The 23,115-nt window shown below is 51.7% G+C and overlaps 1 protein-coding gene across 1 annotated transcript; it reads left to right on the plus strand.

Moving 5' to 3' along the window:
• The first annotated feature begins 1,520 nt into the window (after positions 1–1,520).
• Positions 1,521–22,964, plus strand: GGT7 (gamma-glutamyltransferase 7). The gene is made up of 16 exons (XM_027888490.1): positions 1,521–1,735; positions 4,607–4,833; positions 5,929–6,080; positions 7,288–7,402; positions 7,915–7,982; positions 8,607–8,680; positions 9,143–9,336; positions 11,706–11,793; positions 12,846–12,973; positions 16,135–16,223; positions 16,976–17,128; positions 17,650–17,767; positions 18,253–18,390; positions 19,336–19,435; positions 20,610–21,144; positions 21,386–22,964. The coding sequence occupies exons 1-15, from the start codon at positions 1,555–1,557 to the stop codon at positions 20,771–20,773; spliced, it is 1,989 nt and encodes a 662-aa protein (XP_027744291.1). The 5' UTR covers positions 1,521–1,554; the 3' UTR covers positions 20,774–21,144; positions 21,386–22,964.
• Positions 22,965–23,115: the final 151 nt, after the last annotated feature.

Raw genomic sequence — 23,115 nt, forward strand, 5'->3', positions numbered from 1 at the left:
GCTGGTCACGCTGGCCAGGGACGTGGCCGAGGTGGTGGCAGCTCACTGGCCAGAGGGCCTGAGGTGGGTACTCCTGCCACAGCCAATTGGTTTGGATTTGTTGAGTTGGTCTGTTAATTCTCTGCCAGGCAGTGGGTGGGGGAGGATGCGGTATGGACACACTCCCAGCCCTGGAGGAGCTGCAGTGGTGGGGAAGGGACTCCCTCCAAGTGCTGGGGATAGGGACACTGGAGGGATGCCTGAAAGTGGAGCAGGCTGAGACTGGCTTGCAGAAGCCAAACAAACCTATTCTTATTCCTATTTATTTAGTTACTAACTGGCAGTGGCCATTATGCCCTCAGGCCACTGAAGGAACAACCAAAACCTTACCACTCCCACAGCAAAAGGAGATTTACATCTCCCTGTTTTGAGGAGCACTGAGCTAATAGAGCTGCTTATGCAGGGAAGAGTGGGGAGTATTAGCTGGCTCGTAGGAGGATGAGAAAGTAGGACACATACCTCTCAGGTGACTTCCCTAGAGCCAAACAGCTCAGCACTCCGTGTGCTCTGTCTCCCAAAACAACAGATGTCCAGGACAGATTAGGGCAGTAGAAAGATTTTTCAGACCTAGCAGCCAAACAACTAAGAGTGTGTGCCAAGTTGAGAGAGGCCAATGTTGTTGCAGGGATAAGGAATTTTCACAAACTTGGAGCCATGAAAAGAAACAACCTCTTCCATCTTCCAGTTATCTTACTGTTTTTTTAAGTCACCTTCCAAAAGAAGTGTAGAGAGGGAAATGAAATATTTCAGCTCATGTCTGCGCCGGGTATGGCTGGTCCTGTGGCCCCAGTTCTGGCTCCGTGCTGACCAGCTGTGCTGCCCGGCAGCCTCAGCCCCTCCTGACACCTGTGCCGGTGCTGCTGGACCCAGGAGCAGGGAGAGACACCAGTGCCAGGTGAGCCTGGTCAACTTCACCCGCAAACACCAACCCAAACCTGCTGTTCCGCAGAGGGGAGCTCGGTCCGCAGCTCTCATCGCACAGGGCCTTCACGAGCAGCCCCCGTCGGAAGGTTGTGGGAGAGCAGAGACATCACTCAGTGGCAATGTCACCGCGTCTCTTGCTGGAGAGGTGGTCACGGGTGACATGGCACTTGTGAGCCCCCTTGCTACAGGCTGCTTTCACTGAGCGGCGACACACAGTCTGTTGGAAAGCTCTTCAGCCTTCTGGAGGCAGGACTAAGAAATCTTGGATCCAACTCCCCTCGCGGCTTGGCCCTGAACGCCAAGAGCCCTGGCCCGGGGGGCCTGGGCCGATGCCCCGCTGTGGGTCAGGAAGGAGGGGGAGCTCCGGCCCCGGCCCCGGCCCTTCCTGCCCCCCACCCCGGGCCGGGCCCGGCGCGCCCGCCCCTGCGGCCCCCGCGGGGAGGAGCCGCCCCCGGCCCGGCCCCTTCCGGCGGCCCCGCCCGGCCCGGCGCGGTGCGGCCCGGTTGGACCGGGGCGGTGGGCTCGGCTGGACCCGGCGCGGTGCGGCCCGGTTGGACCGGGGCGGTGGGCTCGGCTGGACCCGGCCTGGCGATGGCGGTGCCGGCGGAGGCGGTGCCGGGCCGGCAGCGGGCCTTGGCCGCCGGCTCGCCCGTGGACTACATGAGCATCACCAGCTTCCCGCGGCTGCCCGAGGAGGAGCCGGGCGGCGCGGCGGAGAGCGGCCTCCGCGCCCGCAAGGAGGAGGACGCGTTCCTGGGCGAGCAGGACACGGGTGAGGGGCGGCGGCAGCGCCCGCCCGCGGCCCCCGGGCCCCTCCAACCTCCGCGATCCGCGCACCGGGCGGGGCTCCCCGGGCTCCTTGTGCCCCGGTCCCGCGGTCACCCTGCGCGGACGGGCCGGGAGCAGCTGGCGCGGAAGGCAGACAGAGGTTCAGGGGTTCGGCACCGAGCATCCCAGGGCAGCCTGGAGTGAGCTCTCTCACAGCCAGCTTGGCCTTCCAGTCTGGACCTCTCGGGCATGGCCTCCTGAGATGCTCCTTGGGCATCCCTCCATCTGGGATGCTCTTTCATCATCCCTCCACCTGGGATGCTCCTTAGGCATCTCTCCGCTGGTGGTCGGCTGGAATAAAGTCAGGTGATCCTTTAATCCGTGAGAAGACCCTCTGCCTGTTTTTAACTGATTGCTTCCTCCTCTACAGTTGAGAGAAACATTTCTCCTCCATATCGTGTTTCTCCCATCAGAATTGCCCTTTGTCCCCGTGGTTGCTTTGCAGTCCAGCTGTCAACCTCCAAGTCCTCAGGCCCATGTTCACACCCCTTGTCCTCTGCTCTGTCCCTTTGTGCCCACAGGTGAAGCTCCCATTCCCATTTTTGCCCTGTGCCCTCCCATGCTGTGGGGATAAAGCCACTGCATACAGGAGTGCGGGAACAGCTCTTCTGGGAGCACCAGGCCTCCTGTCTCACACCCAGAGTTCGATACGGTTTTGGCTGTGTTGGTGCCCCCAGATGGGGTGGCTGGAGGGGCTCCTACTCTCCTGACATGGAAACACACCTGTCCAACACCATGTTGCGGGAGCTGGCTGTCCTTCTCTGCGGGTCAGAGGCCGTGGGTGGCTCCGCTCTCTGCTGTCCCCTCTGCAGCTGCTCCAGAGCTGAGGTGCCCCCAGTTCCCCAAGGCGTAGGTTCCCCTGCAAAGCCGCATCTCCTTCACAGCTCTCACTAGAGCCGAGTGGCTTGTCTGTGTGGACATTGGTGGTGGGATGGGCACCTGCACATTGGCCATGCAGGCTGCTCCTGGCCCCCAGTGCTCCCAGATGAACCCTGCCAGCTGCTCCTGGCCCCAAACCGTGGCTTCACTGTCCCCACGCAGCACCGGTGGTCACAGAGACTGTGACTAGGGCCACGTGAGATGTCTGTGGTGGAGAATGAAGGTGATTCTGCTTGGTGGCAGGGCTGTGGCCTGCCCTCTCCCGTGGTTGCTCCCTGGTGTTCATGTCACCTCATGCTGGGCTGGTCTGTCACCAGACCTATAGGAGCAGAGCAGAGGGCTGGTGTCCTGGAGGGACTGGGCAGAGGAGCCCAGCTCACTCCTTGCTGTTGCCCCACTGGTAGGGCTGGGGCCTCACTCAGAGGTGCCGTGGGCTGTATGTGACATCCCTCGCCAATGGCATCCCCTGCTGGGTCTGTCGTAGCCCCCATCCAAGGCCACCAGCCAGTCCCCCCTCTCTGCCCACAGGCTGCAGGCCCAGCTCACTTAGACCAGACAAGCCAGTGAGGGGCTCAGTGAGTGCTCAGAGACACAGTCTGGGAAAGCTGAGCCTTTCCTTGTCGCGCTCCTAAAGCACCATAGCATGAATGAAATTAAATTCACCCTGAGGGGATTCCCTGGCTGTGGGGAGTTCACTCCTGGTTGCAGCATCACTGAAAATAAAACTACTTCCCTTCCTGGCCCCAGAAGAGCTGCACCCAGGAGGTCTTGATAATGTCATGGCAAGGACCAGGCTGTCTGTCCCCAGGGTGACACCATCTGCCAGAGCAGACAGAGAGGCAGGCGGGGTGATGGGGAATGCGGGCTTTCCCGCTCACTCCTTTCTCCCTTTCCAAACCCATGAAACATCTCCTGTATGGAGAGCCCTGCAAACTTTTCATCTTGTCTTTTCCACTTGGTGCTCCTCTTTTTCCCACCACAGGTGTGCAAGGCACTGCAGTCCGTGAAAGGATTCATCCAGGAGCCCTGGATGGTGCCCTGAGCTACTTGGTCCTTTCAATGCCTGGCAGGGATGGGCCTGTCCTCGCAGCTGCCCCGGCAGCTCCTTGTGCCCGGCAGTGATGGGGGATAGGCAGGGCATGCTCAGGTGTCCTCCTGGCCATGAAGGCAGCAGCTGACACTCGCAGAGATTCAAGGCACCTTTCAGAGCAAAAAAGAGACTTTTTCATCCTGATGAGCTGTGTTTGTTGCCCAGCAAACCCCAGCCCCACTACTTTGCCATCTTGGAGCCAAGCGCTGGGGCGAGTGGCTTCATTTCACAGTGGGCCTCATCTGCCAGAGGAAGCAAGGAATTAAAGCAGAGTCCTTTCTGCCATCGGAGCGGGTGAATGTCCTGAGGCCTCCAGTATGCAGGTTTGCTCCTCTCTGCCCTCACCATGCTTCCCTAGAGGTATTTTCTGTGTCCAGGCCACGTTTTGCTTTGCCTCTGTTTTACTCAGTTGCTTTAGCTGAAACACAGCTCCATGTAAAGCTGCTGGATTTTTTAAAATATCTAATTTCCTTTTCTTCAGTCCTGCTGCATTTCAGAGACCTCTTTGTAAGTCATTGCTAAGAACCCCTTCAAGCGGAGCAGTAACTGTGGGCCCATCACTGAAGACTGATGAATGGACTGAAATGGAGCAAAATTCAGGGGTTTTTTGTCCCTCTTAATCTCCAGGAAGTCAGTTTGGAATAACTAGAGCCTAAACCAAGGGATCAGTAAAATGACCGAAAGCAGCATCTGAGCCAGAAAGGCTCTTGAGAGCTGTGATCAGGAGGGAAGGTGATAGCCATGCTGGAAGGGGCTCCGTGTAACATTAGTGCTGGGTAAACACTGCAATAAGAGTCCTGAGTTGCTCAATAACTCACATTTGTTTTGTCCCTGCTGCCCACAAAGACCCAGACTCCTTTCTCAAGTCTGCGCGTCTCCAGCGCCTGCCCTCATCCTCCTCGGAGATGGGAAGCCAGGACGTGTCCCCTCTTCAGGAGACCAGCAAGGACCCTTTCTCTGGAGACTGCAGCTGCCGGCAGGATGGGCTGACTGTCATCATCACCGCCTGCCTGACCTTCGCCACAGGTGTCACGGTGGCCCTCATCATGCAGATCTATTTTGGGGACCCTCAGGTAAGACAAAACCGTGGCTTTATAGTTGGGCTTTGGCTCCAAAAATAGAAGAAGCTCCCTAAATTTCCTCCTGTCCACAGTTTGGCGGGGTGAGTGCTGGTGAGCCACAGTCAGTGTCAGCAAGGCCCTGGGTACTGAGTCTCTACCCCAATTTGTCTCAAAAACGTTTTCCTGCACCTGGAGGTTGTGCTTGGAGAGCCAAGCTGGGCTCAGTGCCTGCCCCGTGGCTGGGGTGTGGGGGGCTGTTTGGGGGTGCTGCTGGGGGGGAACAGACAACCCCACTGCCACAACTCCAGCTGGGGTTTGAGTCTGGTGTGAGAGTTTTCCCAAAACAATCCTTATTTAGACAGTAGGCATCTTGTCTACTTGGAGAGAGTTTTATGGATTATGAGCATAAATGCCCGCGTTCACCTCTGGAAGATCCATCCAGGACCAAGCAGGGAAGTAACTGAAAACAGAAATGAACCTTCTGCTAATGTGTCCCACAGCCCAGTGCTTGATTGCAGAGGAAAGGCAGCATTGGCCATGGGCTTGGATCTTCCTGCAGAATATCTGCCAAGTACTGCAGCCTGGGAAGGGGCATGGGCAGCCAGTAGTCACCATCACCTTTGTACCACAGGGTTAAAATCAAGCTTTTAAAACATCCTGTGATTGCATTAGCACTGGTGCTGGTAGCAGGGAAGGATGAGAGCAAATCACGGTGCTAAGGGTGACGCTGCATTCTTAGTAGCTGTATTCCCATTCCCAGTGACCTCCTGGCTGCAGCACAGTGACAGCACCCATTGGCCACCCATTGCTCTTGAGGATTAGTCTGACCCTGCTCTGGAGTTGTGGGAGACGGAGTTGTGGCTTCCCCAGCTTAGCTTGACTGCTGTTGTGAGTTGTTTGAGCTGACAGTGTGTCTGCACACAGCTATCCTGGAGCAGTGGTGTGCCAAGGGACGTGTGGCTCCCACCAGCATTTGGAGGCACCTTAAAATGCGGATCAGCCACGACCTTGGCACTGGCCTGAGGCTTTGGGTGCCACATTGCTGAGTGAAGGTCTGGGCTGTGCTGGCACCACTCCCTGGGCACAACCGCTCTGCTCTTCCGGCAGCTCTTCCACCGCGGCGCGGTGGTGACGGACGCTGCGCCCTGCACGGCGCTGGGCACGGCGGTGCTGGCCAGGCAGGGCTCCTCGGTGGACGCGGCCATCGCCTCGGCCCTCTGCGCAGGCATCGTCAACCCCCACACCTCGGGGCTCGGAGGGTAAGTGTTGGTCACTCGCCCTGTGCTGTCAGCTGCAGTTGTCCTCAAGGAAGTGGTTTCATGGAATCCCAGAATGGGAAGGGACCTTAAAGCTCTTCTCATTCCATCCCTCTGTCATGGGCAGGTACTCCTTCCACTAGCCCAAGTTGCTCCAAGCCCTGTTCAACCTGACCTTGAACACTTCCAGGGATGGGGCAGCCACAGCTTCTCTGGGCAACCTGTGCCAGGGCCTCTCCACCCTCATAGATAGAATTTCTTCCAAATATCTAATGTAACCCTGCTCTCTGTCAGTTTAAAGCCATTCCCCCTTGTCCTGTCACTATCTTGTGAAAAGTCCCTCTCCAGCTGAGAAATGCCTTCATGGCAGCACGAGGTCCAGCATGTAGTAGTAGGTCTCTGACATCAGGTGGTGAATGTGTCCTCATCTGCACAGGGACAGGGACCCTTCCTGTGCACCTCGTTGACAGTGAAGGACAGAGACCCCCAGGGAGGGAAAAGCTCTGTCTGCCATAGTGGCTGCCAGGAAGCCTGAGGCTCAAGAGGCCTGATGAGCCCCACTGTGAGTGTGCCGGGAGCGGGCAATGCCCCAGGCTCAGTTCCAGTGCTTTCAGAGCCGGAGTTCTCCCCTCCATAAACTGTGCTCCTGAGATCAGTGTCTGATACCAGCTCTAGGCAGCTGACAGGGAGGCGTGGCAGTGATGGATGGCCTTCTTCCAGCCCTCATCCCCAGGGTGGCATCTACGTGAGCCTTATGCTCCTGGCTCTGCAGGAGGGCTCAGCAGAGTTGCATAAACCATGGCCATCTGATACCTGCTCCAGGTGCACCACCCATTGCTGGTGTAAACAAACACCCTCTTTTGTTCTAAAACTGCTCATATTAGAAAGAAAATCCCAGATTGTCCCCACCTGGCAGTGGAACAGAGCCAGTGGCTCCCTGGCCAGGCTGGCGGGGACTGATCCAACCTCACCAAGCTCAGCACAGGGCAGCCTGCATCCCACACTGGCTCTGCTTTGGGTGTCCTGGTGTGAGCTCTGGGGAAGGACAGCAGCATTCCCCACACCAGCTGGGGCTGGTGACCTGCCACAGTGACCTGTCACAGTGACCTGTCACACTGGCCCCGGTGGCACCCACACTCTTCACTTTGGCTAGGGCAGCAGCTGTTGCAGGAACAGCTGGTGCCAGGCCCTGACCCCCCTCTCTCTGCAGGGGTGGGGTGATGCTGGTCCACGACATCCGGAAGAACAGGAGCTGGGTGATTGACTTCCGTGAGGTGGCTCCCCTGGGCATCCCTTTGGAAGGGGACCTGCAGCAGGACACCAAGGTGAGGACCAGTGTCCCACAGCCATCCCTTCAGGGCTGCAGTCTCCAGCTCTCCTCCCGGCAACCCTCAGGCTGAGGGCAGATGCCCAGCAAAGCAGCAGGAGGCCTCTCACCATCAGAGTTCTTGGGCCTTACAGGCATAGGAAATCCAGGGGAAATACTGCCTTATCAGCCCCAAAGTGCCTGCAGGGCTTGGGGAGTAAAGAGGCATGTCCCTCTGGCAGGGGAGAACCAGGAGAACAAGAGCTCCAAGAAGGAGCATGATCCCAAATCGTCCTGCTGAGTTATTTCTCCTGACCAAACTGGGTTGAGAACAGGATTGAATTTGACTCTTTCCTTCCAAAACCTTTTATTCCCTAATTGTGTTGTTACAGACCTCTTCCTCTTTCCTAACTATGCAGATAGTTCCAAAGTGAGCATGACTTGCATCTCCTTGGCTTGCATTTGGGGACCATGTCCTATGTCCTCATGGAAAGGAGACCACTCTTCCTTTTTGTCCTTCCTATTTTACAGCCAGGTCTGCTCGTGGGGGTGCCAGGCATGATACAAGGGATGCACCAGGCACATCAGTTACATGGCAGGTAAGACATGAGGCTGGCACAGGCTGTGCCCTAGGGTCCCCACTGGGGAGCTGGGACACACAAGGCCTTGCCATCAGATAATGTTCTCAGCCACCAGTCAAAACCATGAGCTGAGGGGTACTTCGAGGCTTGTGTTGAAAAAGGTGTTCATTTTTTGATACTTAATGTACAAAAGAAAGAATTCAGCTTGGTCAGGTGTTCTGCAAAGTGAAATTCTGGCTAACAGGATAGATAATAAATGCTCTCTTGGACACAGGCACAGCACATTTCCGTGCATGTCTGTGTATTTTTATTCTCTCCTTACTGAATCCTAGGAACTATGGCTGCCCTATTGGGATAGAGAGGGAGGGATCTGGGTGACTTGCTCAGGGCCAGAGCCTGGCTTGAGATTTTGCTCCTGAGATGCCCCTTCCCACATCCATGTACTGCCATTCTTCTCTGGTGCACATCCTGGAGCACTGAGATGATCCTGTTAAGAAGAAACAACCACTGAAAGCTCAGTGCTCCTTTTGGCCACTGCTATCCCCACAGGCTGGTCTTTTAAGAGCCCCTGGCCATGGAGCTGAGCCCTGCACGTGCTCCCCACTGCACCCCCACGGCATGTTTCTCCTTGTCCTTTGGCAGACTCCCGTGGTCTGAGCTGCTGGACCTCGCAGCTGGCGTCGCCCAGAATGGCTTTAATGTCACACACGATCTGGGTGAGTACCTGATGGGAAGCCAAGGGTGACTGCTCAGCACGGGGCAGCCCACTGGCCACTGCACTGGGGTGTGAGGCAGCTGGGGTTACAGGTGGTTATTCATGGGAAACCAAGGCTCTTTGGACCTGGAGATGGATGATGTTGGGAGCTGAGCAGTGCATAAGCCACAGTCAGAGCGTGGTGGCAGCAGAACTGGAGCCTTTTGCTATGGCTGGTCAGAGCCAGGTCAGAGCAGCCCATGCTGGGCAGCACCCGGGGTCAGGCAGGGAAGGGCACTGGGGTTTCTTTGTGTTTCCTTCGCAGCTCCAATGGATCCATGATCCAGACTCCCTCTAGTTTTGCAATAGGGCCAGAGGCAGCAGGAAGCCCCCAACGTTTCCAGTGGGTGCACAGTGTCTCCAGGTCCCCTACACCTTCCTGATCCCTGCTGTTTCTGGATATCTTTCCCCTTCTCACATGCAGCCAAAGCCCTGAGTGAACTGAAGGACCTGAACTACTCTAACCGATTCCGGGAGCTGTTCCTGCCGGATGGGCAGCCCCTCCTGCCTGGCATGTTTGTTCGGCGCCTGGATCTCGCGGCCGTCCTGGAGCTGGTGGGGGCAGAAGGGGTGTCAGCCTTCTACAGCGGAAACTTGACCCAGGAGATGATCTCTGAGGTGAGCCAGGACCACCCCTGTCTCCTACCGGGCTGGGGCTGCCACGTGCTATGTCACCTGCTCAAGGTGACAGCCTGGATGTAAGACAAGTGCCAGCACAATGATGAGGACAGATGCGTGGAACCTCCTTTTTCTTTTCTGTCCCTGTCCCTGCAGTGCTGTAAGTGACACACAGGCCATTCCCACAGCCCTCAGAAGTGAAAGCTCCAATTCCTCTCTAACCAGGAGAGACTCTTTTTTTGAAGGAAAAAAAATTAATTTGAAGACCCCTCTGGGCTGTGTTCATTTAAGTGGCAACCCCTTCTCTTCCAGAATTAGAAGTGCCCCACTATTGAGAAACAAGTTGTTGTTGTTATTAATGGAACCGTAAGATACAGACTCTAGGAAGACAGTTTAAAAATAAAACTGAGCCATGTGAGCAGAGGATTAGACAGGCTTGGGCCCACATTGGGTTGCCCCAGACTAACTCCTTTTGTTAGATGTGCTCTGGAAAAAATATCAATGACAAACAAAGTAATTATTCTGTTAAAAAAAAAAAAAACGACCGCAACTTTTATACCTGTGTGGCTGCAGTCAGGGTGGTTGGCAGCACTGGTTTTTGCAACCACCATGGTACGAGTGATGCACCTTCAGTATCTGGTAAGTAATCTGGAATGGGTTCACTCCGCTCAAGCCTTAGACTTTTGTGAGCTCTGTGTTTGGAAATACACAGTTCACCTGGGCCACAGCAGAGGTGAAGGATGAGGAACAGGAAAAGTCCCAAACTTGTTAGCATCTCCTCAACTATACCTTGCTTTGTCACCACATTTCCCTGACCTGGGGCTGCTGCAGGGAAGCACAAATTCTCCATGGAGGAACAAGGCCCAGTGTTGCCACTCCTTGGCAAGCTCTGGGTTTCAGTGCACAATTCCAGCTTTGGCAGCAGAGCAAAATGCTGGCTTCCCACAGTGTTTAGTGTTCCAGCACAGGGAGGACATCCATGTGGTGAAATCAAGCACTGCTCCAAAAAGCCTCACCCTTTGCTTCCAGGCACAGGTGCAAAAAAGTGCTCTCTGGGGAATTTGAGATGCTGTGTGCAGCGTGTGGCTGACCAGGGCTTCTCCCCTTTCTGTGCCATCCTGCTCCTCCTGCCCTGGCCTCTGCTGGCCGGGCTCCAAGGAAGCAGCTCCTGGCACAGGCACTGGTGGCTCAGCACAGCCCCTGGATTCAACCGGCCTTTTCCCTGGGAAGGAAATGGGATCTCAAGTAGGAGAGACATCTTTAGCAGCTTTGGGCTGGTTTGACATGCTGGCCCCTCAACATGCCCTCCATTGGCTTTCCTCGTCCAGTGATTCATCCAGTTCTGCCAGAGAACAAGTTTTGCTGCCAAGTAAGCTGGCTAGGTTAGAGATCACAGCACCCATAGGTAGTTTTTTTTGAATGACAATCCAAAGGACTTACAGCAGCAACTCACCCCAGCAGAACCTTTAACCAGGCTGTGTGGCTTCTCCTGGGCAGAAGAAATGAGTTGGCCCATGAGCACAGTGGCAGCTGTACACTGACAGAGTGTAGCTCCTTCAGGTTAAGATCAGCAGAGTGCAGCTCACAGAATCATGGAATCACAGACATCTTACATTGGAAGTGACCTACAAGGATCAAGTCCAACTCTTGGCTCTGCACAGGACACCCCAACAATTCCACCATATGCCTGAGAGCGTTGTCCAAATGTTCCATAAGCTCTGGCAGGGTTGGGGCTGTGACCACTTCCCTGGGGAGCCTGTTTCCAGTGCCTGACCATCCTCTGATGATCCTACCTCATCTCCATCATGAGTCAACAACAGAAGACTTGCAGTGGAGGGAGTCACCCTCTTTACTGTGTTCATGAAAAATTCCAGTCCTGGTAAATTGTACCTCTAGGAGAGTCTTACAGGAAGATCAAGGCTACAGCGGACCCACGGTCACCTGAAATAATTTCAAATAGAGTGGGAATTGTGATTTTTTTAATTGAGATTTCTAGTGATGGCCACCTGCTACACCCAGGTTCATTCTCTCCTGGATCTGTGTATAACTGTAAACCTTAACACACTTGTGCTTGCCACCCAAGGCAGAGAAAGCTGCAGGGCAGTGCCAGTCCCCATCTTCTGGGCAGGCAGAAATGTCTTCAGAGCACCCCTGAGGTGGGTGAGCTGCAGAGAATGCAGAGAATGGTGAGCCAGGCCAAGGCCATGAAAGCACAGATTTGCAGGTTATGCCAAGGAATGTGGCACTTGGCTTGGGAGTCTCAGTGGTATTTGTTTGACAGTGAGGTGTGAGTCCCTCTGACCCAGCACGAGGAGCATAGAGAGCCTTGACCGAGCCTGCTCAGTGTGTGCTGCTTTACTCTCATGCAGGTCCACAACTATGGTGGAGTCCTGGTGGAGGAAGACTTCAGCAATTACAGTGTCACAGTGGAGGATCCCATCCACACAGTCTATCGAGGTAAACTCTGACCCATTGTCATGCAGCTCCAGGTAAATGTTTGCTTCACCTGGCAGGAGGTGCCAACAGCATTTAACAAGAGCTGAAGTCAAAGCTGTGCTGAGGTGTCTGCAGAAAGTCCTTCTGTGCAGCTTCCTGCTCTTACCTGCTGACAGTGATGTGCTGTGGGTTCGGGAGGTTTTCAGCACTTTGAAATGTTCTTTCCCATGATAGTGACCAGTGGTATTTTGATAGTGTTAAAGTGTGACAATGCAACATGGTCCATCTTCTCCATAAGAAGCTGGATCATAGGCCAGCACCTACGTCTGAACACAGTTCCCAAACTTGAGCTACAAGGGAGAAAAGCTGACTTTATGCAAAAAGTTTCTAAAATGTCTTTCTTTTCTAGCAATCCCTGTATTTACTCTCCTTATAGCTGTAATGTTGCAAACCTGTTTTATACACGGCCTTTCAGTGCTTTAGGGGGCTTATAAAAAGAGAGGAAGTGACTTTTAACATGGGCAGATAGTGATAGGAGAGTGGAGGTGGTTTCAAACTAAAAGAGGAGAGGTACAGAAGCAATTCTATGCTTAGGAAGCAATTCTTCCCTGTGAAGTTGGTGAGGCCTGGCACAGGTTGCCCAGGGAAGCTGTGGCTGCCCCATCCCTGGAAGTGTCCAAGGCCAGGTTGGAAGGGGCTTGGAGCAACCTGGGCTGGTGGAAGGTGTCCCTGCCCATGGCAGGGGGTTGGTATTGAATGAGCTTATGGTCCCTTCCAACCCAAACTATTTCATTTTTCCATACTACAGTCCAGAAACCAAAAGCCAACCAATAAGAGCTGAGTCTCAGATGTTAAAAAAGCGTTCCTATTTGGGTTTCTTTAATCCTTCATAAAGAAAGAGTGAGATACAACAAGAATGTTCTGAGAAATCCTTCTCAAATCATGTTGCTTTCTGTTATTTCCCCTTGAATCTGGAAAGATTTCCCTGTCCTCAAGGACACTAGCTCAGAGAATGTTCTAACTGGACAGTATCTGACAAAAGCAGCTTCATTCCTCTCTTCTTTCCTCCACAGGTCACCTTGTTTTCAGCCCCCCACCTCCACATGCAGGTCCTGCACTGATCACAGCACTGAACATCCTTGAGGGCTTTAACATCACAAGTAGAGGATCCAGGGGGAATAACTTGCACTGGATAGCAGAGGTAAGAAGAGGTTCAATGATTGGCTGAATTGCTTGTGCTGCTAGAGAAAAAATTATTTATTCCTTGATTGTACAGAAATGTTCATAGGCAATTTCCACGGGAGAGGGAGCAAATAGACTGCTAAGGTATAAAACTGAGTGCTGCTGCTGTCTCAGCGAGGTGCAGAGGCTGGAGCCTCCTACTCAGCTGAGCTCTTTCTTGTTCAGGCAGAGCTTTTTCAGAACAAACTGTGGCTTTTGCCCATATGCAGTCATCTCTTCAGAATGACCCACAGCACCTGAGGGTGATCCCATCCAGTTCCTCCACCTCTTAGCTCCAATGGCTCTGACCATTCCAGAGCACCTAAAGGCACTGCAAGGAGTGCTGCAAGCAAAAGCCTGTACGTGCTGATGACAAGGAGAACTGACCCAATACTTCATATTTAAAAAAAAAGAGTTACATTTTCACCCACCTCATGATCTCTGTGGTCCAGAATTTTCCCAGTATTTAGGACTGTCAGCCCTACCAAAACATTGCAGCTTCCCAGGAGGTCAAACAATTGCTTTGGCACTTGCTTCATAAGCAGTTACGCTCCGAGATGCTTCACAGATCCACAGCTGGGCTTTATGAGCTGGGAATTTCAGTCAAGGATTTAACCACATCCTTGTAGCAGGTGGGACATCGGGTGCTTGGAATTTATTATTTCTTAGCAAAAAGACAGCAACTGGAGGTGTTTGTCTCAGGGTAACGAGACAGAATCATTAGGAGGATGGGATGTGGGAAAGCCAACCAACAACTCCTCCCTCTGAGTAATTATAACTTTGAAATTAAGAGGCTTCAGTCAAAAGGTGTGGAAAAGAAAAATAACAGCTAGTTATTATAGGAATATATATATATCTATATAGGTAACACAACAAAAATCCGAGCGACAATCCCATCACCGCACTTGCCCCGAAGCCATCCCCTCCTCCCTGCCTGTCGGCGCAGTGACCGCCGCTCCCGGCAGGGGGCGCTGCGGGGCTCCGGCCGCGGGTCCCACGCGGGACCGGGACCGGGACCGGGGGACGGGAGGGGCTGGAGGAGCGGGAGGGGCGGCTCTCCGCCATGGGCTCACGCTGGAAAAGGGTGGCTCCGGCTGTGGATTCCCTTCCTCGTCAAAGGGTGCCGGCTGCTGCCGTCACGGGGAAAAAAAAAAAAAAAAAAGGAGGGGAAGGGCGGCCCTTCCCCCCAAGGCTCCCCCACACTGGCTTCTCCATGAATTCGAGGCAAATCCAGGCAGTAGAGCAGAGCAGAGTGCGAGGATTCAGGTGCGAAACGGGATCTTCCTCAAGGGCAGAAGAAAACCAGCCCCCCGTTCGGGAAGACGAGTTCTGACCCCTTCCCCACAGTGCGCCCCGAGAGCTGCAGGAACCAAGACCCTCCCTCCGAGGGAAAAAGAAAGGAGGAGGGAAAAGAACCCACCAAACCTGAGTTCTCCCTTCGCACCCCTCCCCGGCCCGGCCTCGGGTAGAGGGAAACAAAAGAGTCCTTGCCGAGAGAATATCGTTGGCGTTTCAGTAGGGCACTCACAAGGTCTGAGCCAGCGAACAATAAAGCCTGAGCCTTACTCCACCCCAGCCAGATTGGTGTGGAAAAAGTTCACCAGAGGCTGAAAAAGTAAAAGAAAAACTATAAAAGCATTACACACTGCCAGGCCTTTACAGAGGCACAGTTTTACTCACCTGGGCTATTTTGAGCTCTCTTCAGGAAGCTTTGGGTGAGTCTATTTGCTCTGCATTTACACCAGGCCAAGAGTTTCACCTATTGGTTATCCTGGAACAGCAACTTCCAGATCAAAAACAGTCACTTCAGGAGATGTGCAGCTCTTGTTACTTGGGGTCACACAGCTGAACATGTGGCTGAGGCTCAGTGCTAGGCCAGCACAAGTATCCAGCCCTGGAACAGCCGGGATCAAGATGTCCTTAACCTGTGCCTGAGGCGTGGACATGCTCTGCTTGTTTCAGTGGAGCTCTTCCTTGGCCATCAAGCCCTCGTACATCCCTGTATGGTGTGATGGTCTGGAGACTGCTGCATGGAAACACCACCTTCTCCAGCAGTTAATCATGTTCTGCACTCTACACCAGTAAATAACAGAAGCTGTTGCTCTGTGGCCACAGTCACACTTCACTGTCTGCCTGCAGGGGAATGGACTGTCTTGAATCTTTGAATGACCGTGGCAAGACCTGCGAGCTGAAAGTCAAGTGTGTTTTTGCTCTGCACAGGCTGGCTCTGTTGATGAGCCTTCTCCTTGTGGCTCTCCTATGGCTGTGATGTAATCCTAGAGCTGGATAAACTGTGTCTTTTGAAGTTGCATCTTCCCATATTTAATCAACTGACTTAGGCAGGATTCTGTATGTTTGAGAAAACAGATCCCTTCCTGCTTTCACACCATCATTTCCTGAAGTGTGCTGGGACTAATGCTTTGTGCTCAAACACTTGGAATGGCTTACAGCTAGGAGCTAGGGTGCAGCTGCTGAGCAGAACAGCTCATTTCTGCTCTGCACTGATGCTGTGCCCGCAGAACTGGCATCCAGAGGCAATAGTGAGCCTAGGACCCACTGTCCTGTTGGGATTCAGTCTGGTCTCTGCTGTTGTGGTGACCACTTGGGAATGGGAATAGAAAGATGTGGTGTCCTGGTGACCCTGTCTGCCAGCTGGCAATGAAGCTGAACCACTGAGCTAGGTGTCAGCTCCTGCCAGGTATGTTCCATTTGTGGCTTCCTACTGCCAGAGGGCAGGGTTAGATGGGATGTTTGGAAGAAATTCTTGGCTGTGGGGGTGGGCAGGCCCTGGCACAAGTTGCCCAGAGAAGCTGTGGCTGCCCCATCCCTGGAAGTGTCCAAGGCCAGGTTGGATGAGGCTTGGAGCAACCTGGGCTAGTGGAAGGTGTCCCTGCCCATGGCAGAAGTTGGAACAAGATGGTCTTTAAGGTCCCTTCCATCCAAACCAATCTGTGATTCTGTGGTTGTAGAAACACTTCTGGATAGGCTCAGCTCCCCCAACACATTTTACCTTCCCTTCCGTTCCCTCCTCTCAGATCTCCTCTCCTTCCTCTCCTTTCCCTCCACCCCCTACCCTCACTTTCTGCTCTCCTCTTTCTCTCCTCTTCTCTTCTTTCTCCTTTCTTTCTTTTCTTTCTTTAGACATTAAAAATAGCCCTGAGTCTAGCGAGCAACCTGGGAGACCCATCTGGTGACATGTCCATCGCTCACACAGCAGAAGGGATGGTGAGGTAGGTCTGAGGTGACTGGCACAGTGACAGTTGCGAGATGTGTGGTTGATAATATTTCTGGTTTTGCTGCTTTTTCTCTTTCTGTTTTACTGAGGAAAGGTCAGTCTCTGAGTGCCCTCTCAGGGCTCAGTCTTCCACAAAGATCACAGCCCTGGGGCTCTGGGGATGGGTCACAGGATGTCCTCACACAGAGGTTTGCTGGATCCAGCTTGAACCTGAGGGTTCCTTCCACTTCCTCAAACCTCTAACTTCCCTCTCAGTGGGTCTGACAAACAGCCATGACCATGGGCATAGGCGTGGCCAGAAAAGCTATTTCTGCCTCTCCCTGCCCCACCATAGTGGTCAGTGCCTTGCAGAACACCCAGATGTGTGGGAGAGACCAGGCCTGGAGTTTCAGCCCAGTCTCTCACCTCAGAGTCGGGTTCAGCCACGGTTGGTGGCCAGAGCTGGTCCTGAAATGCCTTCTTCCTGAGGGCTGGCGTTCAGCTGGGAGTGCCACCCTGTCCTTTGGGAGTGGGTTTACTTCTGATAGGGGTAAACATGGGTAGACAGAGCCTTTGAAGGTCCATGGCATACTGAGCCGTCTTGTCTCCTTCCATGGGGTGACCCGAAGGAGCTCCTGTCCCAGTGCAGCCCCTCAGGGAACACTGCAGTACACACACTGTGTAGCTGTACCCTGCAGAGAGACCAGGACATGTCCAGCTTCCCAGGCTCATGGCTTGCTTCCTTCTCTCCCTCCCTCCTTGCTGAAGTAAATCAGAAGCTAATTCCCTCCGCCAGCTGATTAATGACTCCCAGTCCTTCCCATCTGATCTCCGCATCCCTCACTTCTCCGTGGAGAGCGGCCCCGCTGCCAGCCAGGTCCTTGTCATGGGACCCGATGACTTCATCGTCGCAGTTGTGAGGTAAAGGATCTACTTCTTCCCTCCACAGTGTGCTCAGGGAGCGGGAGCAGGAGAAGAAAGCAGGTTCAACGGGACGGGATGGGACCAGCCCTGGAGCAGCTTGGCTGTTCTGTCCCAGTTAGATCTGCAACAGAGCAGTGGGGAAAAAGGGGTGGAGATGTGTGGGGTGGTGCTGCTCTGCACAATCCTATAGCCTTCTCACATTGAAACAGGGCTGGAGGGGCCCGAATCTGCTGGGGAAGAAGAGCTGACCAAATCTGAGGATGGTGTGGGCATGGAGGAAGATCCATCACATCAAGGGGAATCCTTAAAGACAGGGAGGGACAGAGCTGCTGTGGCCCACATGGGTCCTACTCCTAAGTACATGGAAACTGTCACTCCTCACATCTAACCAGCCCTAAAGAACCACCAAAGAGTTTCTATCAAGCCAAGAATGGGATGGAAGGTTGGAGCCCTGAAAACCTCAAGGTGTACAAAAATCTCTGGGATGATTTTTATGAGATTTCTTTGTTTCTTTTCAGTTCTTTGAATCGTCCCTTTGGCAGTGGAATCATAACACCCTCTGGAATCCTTCTCAACAGCCAGATGTTGGACTTCTCTTGGCAAAATAAAACAATGAACCACTCCATTTCCAGGCCGGTAATGACAAATTCTTTATTTGGGCTACCTGCATCTTTTTTTTTTTCCAGTTTTATTCTCATCTTCACAACAGGGAGCCTTACTGATATCTGAGAGACAATAGTCTAGAGAAAGCTGCTATTTTCATTGTATGAGCACTGCAAGAGGAAACTTAAGGCTCCAGTGTATTAGTTATCATTACAATGCAGTTTTACCAAGTGATACTGTTCCCTATTTTCCCTGCAGTGCGGATGTGCTTTAAGCAACTGTGTGCACTTAATGAATTCATGAATTGTTGCTCTGCAGGTTAAAAAGTAACATATAGCAGCAAAAGAGTCTTCATGTCTTGGAATGCAGCAATTATAGACCTGCACTGGTGGCTTTCAGTGCTGCCTTATGTATTGTAAAACCATCCCACTTTGCTGGGCTGGCCCTTTCAAAGTGGATGACTGGCTCCATGTAAGAGGGTTATTGACATATTTGGGGTGTCTTCTCTTTAACTGCAGCAAAATCTCGTTCGGCCTCAGAAACGGCCCCTGTCCTTCCTGCTGCCCACCATTGTGAGGCCTTCTGAGGGCATGTGTGGGACGTACCTGTGTCTGGGGGCCAACAACGGGGACAGAGCCTTGAGCAGCATCGTCCAGGTCAGTGCTGTGTCTTCTTAGAGTACCTGCTGAGCTCAAGGCTGAGTAGGGTCCCGTTCCCACAGTGCAGCCTTTCCCTTCCGAATTGTCCCAGGCTGTGTTGAAACTGGTGGCCACAGGATTACCAGATCAATCTTTGATGCCACCACTTCTGCACTTTTGGTGTTTCAGCTACCAGTTTACTTCTCTTGCACCTTTCCTGGTGGCACCACTCATAGTTGTAGAGGAGAAGCATTTTGTCAAAATCTGTAATGTTTTTTGTCATTCAGTATCTGTTCAAAGCTCATTTTAAGGATCCTTAAGAAAAAAAGGAACACTTTGTATTCAGAGAGTTGCAGGAAACTGGCACCCTTTAGCCCTTTTCCCTATGAAAAGTTCCTTTTAGTGCATTCCTGAATGAATTCCTCTCTGCTCAACACTTGCTATAAATTGGGGAACTCCTCTTAATGTACAATTTGTAATGAGGGGAAGTACTTGCCAATAGCTTGATTGCACGTACATTTTTTTTTTTTAGCTAAAAAGAAAGGCACAAGAACAACTCCCAGTTTCCTTACCTTTTGGAAAGCATTATTCAGAGCAAAACCAAAGCCAAGCATTGCTTCCTGGTGCTTTGTTTGGAGAAGGCATGTGCTGAGCTTTTGGCTGTAAGAAACACTTATTTACATATTACATCATGTTCCAGACACACAACTCTGCCAGTTTGGCAGGACTATGTGACAAAAAGCCCACGTGGTCCTGAAAATTTTCTGCTTTTCCACATAACATACAGGCTCTATTTTAAGGACCTCTTAGTGTGTGCGTGCAGTTTGGTAAATGGTTGAAAATCTTCTTTGCTGCTGCATCTGCAAATGGTTGGAGCCACCAAATTATGGGATGCTTAGGAAGTTGACCTCTCCTATTCTTGCCATTTTATTTTGTTATTGAGGGTCTTTTATTCTCTTGCAGGTTTTGGTAAATGTTTTAACGTTTCACAAGAATCTGAGTGAAAGTTTGTCACTTGGTCGACTTCACCCACAGCTTCAGTCCAACACCTTGCAGGTTGACAGTGAGTATGGACAGTGAGTGGGGTGCAACCTACCAGTCCAGTGTGTTTGGGAAAAGGGTAGGATTTCTTGGCATGCTGCTATGGAAGTGCCACAGCCCAGAGCATGGCTCACCGTGTTCCAGGGTTCCCTGTAGAGTGCTGCAGAGGGTTTTGGGGAAGACAGAAACAGAATCCAGCTTCTTCAAAGCCTGGAGCCCTTGCTAAGCTATGCCTTCTCCCTCCTGGAAATGCTCCTTGGCTTGTGCAATACCACCAGTCCAAGCTCTTTCAGGTGCTTCTCCCCAGCCCTCCCTCTGTCCCTTCTCCCTCCTGGTAGCAGCCTTATCCTGTCCTTAAAACCTTTTGGCACTCTGATGCCAAATTGAGGATACCCAAATAAACACCAGACAGGTTCTGAAAGCTTCCTACACTTTATTGCCACTGCCATAAATTATATTCCTTCACTTTCCAGCCCATGTCCCTTAATTCCAGCAAAAGGGGAGAATACAAGGTTTATGGCAAGGTTTATGGCTTGACAGTGCTGGAAATGCAGCATCAGTGCTGCACTCTGAGACTGTACTGTCAGTTCTTGTCCTTGATATTGCAAGTCTTGGTCTATTTGATGTTTTTCACATAGCCTGGTACCAATCAGAGCAAACCATAATTGACATTTGGTTCTCATTTCACACCAAATAGCCAAAGTTTCTGAGCTTTCCCATTTCAGAGGAAAATCTAAAAAGGGGTCTGCCTAGTGTTACCTGCAGACTTGAAAACTAGGATGTAATTAAAACAAATTCAAAACTTCAGAACGTCCTATTTTGTGGGTTTGGAGATTTTGGCATCAATAAGGTACATGTTAAGACACATGTGCAATGTATAGAGCTGTTTCTGTGTGCCTGCTCAGTTTTGTCCAGCTGGATCCACAGCTCCATGACCTCAGGCACTTCTATTCATACAGAAATTGCAAACCATCAAATGAACAAAATAAAGCAGAAGAGCAGCAGTCTAAGGTAGATGCCTGGAAGATTAAGGAATACGTGCAGGGCAAGTTGAAAGGATTAGCACACAATTTATCATTTGACAACTGCTTCAGGCAGGTTCCTCCCCACACCAGGCCCCAGCAGGGTTAGACACCGCTTTGCATCAGAGGCAACACTGACTGCAGTTACAAACTCCTCTTTTAAAATCCCTACAGGTGAGTTTCCTGAAGAAGATATAGAATTTCTTGTAGCCAGGGGCCACCAGGTGGAAAAAGTCCCAGTGGTCTCCCTAGTTCATGGAGCCAGGAGAACCAACAGTTTCATCATTGGCCTGAAGGACCCCAGGAGTGCAGATGCTGCTGGAGCCACAATATTGTAGCACCTCCCAGGTGAAGCTGTTCTCTGAGCGAGGCTGACACACCAACCCAAGTGATGTGCATGTTCTGAAGTGGCCTCTTCTCCAGCCCTGGGGGAGCCCCACCCAGATGTTCTGCACTTGCCACCCCGAACGGCACCAGGGAAGTCAGCAGCACCGACATGCAGCTCCCAGATCTTGGTTTTCTTTTATTTTTCAATTATTTGTATTGCAAGCAGCCCAATCCTTGTTACAGGAATGCCAGGAGCACACTTTTCTTTTGGCAGAATCTTGCCAGTAATTTCAGTCTTTCCAAAGCCAAGTTCTAGAACATTAGCAAAGATAAAAACAGTCGATGATGATGCTGTTATCTTCAACCTCCCAGTCTTTCCCAAGTTCCTTCTTTGCCTCCAGTATAAGCCAGTGACTAATACAACCTAATGCAGTTTGTAGGTGCCTGCAGCTGTAATATCAGGAAGTCCTTTAATACTAGACCTGGATCACCTGATTTTTACCAGCCTGCAGCCTCCTGGGGAAGTTCCTGTACCCACATCACTACATACCTTGAATTTTGGCAGTAAATATTTTGAACGCAGTTGCTGCTCAGGCTCATTGGTATTCTGCTTTTGAAACCAGAGCAATGGTTTTCAACAGCTCTAACAAATTCTTCTTCTAACAACTTGTACACCCCCCCCAATAGTTTTCTTGCAGAGGTTCAGCCTCCTCCATGGTAGATTTGAGCTTAGTGGTAATGGGCTTAATTTTCTTAGGCATCTTCTGGAGATATTCTAGCAGTACTCCACAGACTTGTGAAAAACCACACACCATGGCCTGCAAACCACATGGAGAGCATTTGGGTACATTCAGGGCCTTCCTTCCACTGCCTTATCTCAGTCTACTCTGAAAGCCTAAATCAGGTCATTCCTTGGGATTTTCTGCTGACTGAATTCATGGCAGTACTCTAGCTCCATGTTTTTGGTACTGGTGAGTCTTTTGGAACAGCTGAAGAGAGTGAGAGAAAATGCACAAACCAACCCAAACACTACTGAGATCATTTTCTGTCTGCAGCATGTAGTGAAAATACAAGAATGCTTCTGCATTTCATGGCTGAAATCAAGTGAAGAAAGAACACCCCAGCTGACAGCTGCACCACTTCAGTGAGCCCATGTTTTGACATTTCCTGTTCTTTTTACTGGCAAGTTAGAGACACCTGGCACTAAAAAATTCCTGAGTTTGCTCATTTTCTGCAGTATAAAATTTGTTGATTTCCTTCATGGTGCAAATGCATCTATGGCCACTGTACATATTATATATGTATGTCTGCTTATGGTTCTCTTGGTCCTTGATTTGATGATCACACCAGTCATGCCTGACCGTCCTCCCAAGGGTCCCTGTGACACCCACCTGTTTGTAACTCACCCTCTGACACTTGTGGGAGCAGATGGGTCATTTTGTGGCAGTTGGGGCCCCATGGCAGATAAATCAGACTAATCATTCCTGCCACCCACCAGCTGTGGATCTCAGAACATCCTACGTGGAGCCTCACATGTTGGGCTGAGTAAGGACAGAGGTGTTTCCACGCCCTGCTGAAGCACAGCCACCCCTGAGAGGAGCACGGCAGCTCCAGCCAACGGCAGCACCAGCCGTGTTTGCTGTTCCAACTCCGTACCCTCAGCTGGGATGGGGTGCGGCACCTCAGAGCGTTGTCTTTGGGACACTGTGTTCTGTGCCACCAAGAAGAAACTTCCTTCACCACAGGGACATCAAATCTACTTATTTATTTTTCTGTCATTAGCACTGGAGTTGGTCGCTGCCCGAAGTTGGAGTGTTCGTAACGCTTTATGTGTCCTGGAGACCTTTTCAGGCTCCACAGGAAGGGAAGGAGGCAGTTCTGTGTGTTGAACCTCACTGGGGGAGATCTGGCTGTTTCTGCTCCAGACCAGATCTGTCCTTCTGGCACAAGAGGTTCACTGTGCACAGCTGCAAAATACGTGATCAGTCGTCACAGCAATACTTTGCATGAAATATCACAAAACACTTTGAAAGATGAAATTCCTCCTAATTAACTGAATTCACCAACTTCTGATGCTGGAAACTGTGTATATGTTTGGCAGTAAAAGACTTTGGTCTAGATTCAAAAGGGCATTCACATGCCCCAAGGTACAATTTCACAGCAATTATTCAGAATTTTAAAATAAAGCATGTTCCAAAGTGCTCTGCTGGATCATGGCCTATCTTGCAAAAAAGAGAAATTGAAAATAGTTGGAAGGTGGCACTTACGTCCCCAGGTCACAAATAAGAGAAGTAAAGGTATTCTGAATTATTTCCCATTTTCTCTCTTTAAAAGCAGCATCAATATAGCACAG

This window comes from Empidonax traillii, unplaced genomic scaffold (genome assembly GCF_003031625.1).
Source record: "Empidonax traillii isolate 1590-97213 ecotype Southwest subspecies unplaced genomic scaffold, ASM303162v1 scaffold239:size738852, whole genome shotgun sequence".
In the NCBI taxonomy this organism is placed as follows: Eukaryota; Metazoa; Chordata; class Aves; order Passeriformes; family Tyrannidae; genus Empidonax; species Empidonax traillii.

Coding starts and splice junctions, on each gene's coding strand:
- GGT7 (XM_027888490.1), top strand. CDS start 1,555: ATGGCGGTGCCGGCGGAGGCGGTGCCGGGCCGGCAGCGGGCCTTGGCC. Junction 1,736..4,606: donor CCTGGGCGAGCAGGACACGG/GTGAGGGGCGGC, acceptor CTGCCCACAAAG/ACCCAGACTCCTTTCTCAAG. Junction 12,974..16,134: donor ACTTGCACTGGATAGCAGAG/GTAAGAAGAGGT, acceptor TTCTTTCTTTAG/ACATTAAAAATAGCCCTGAG.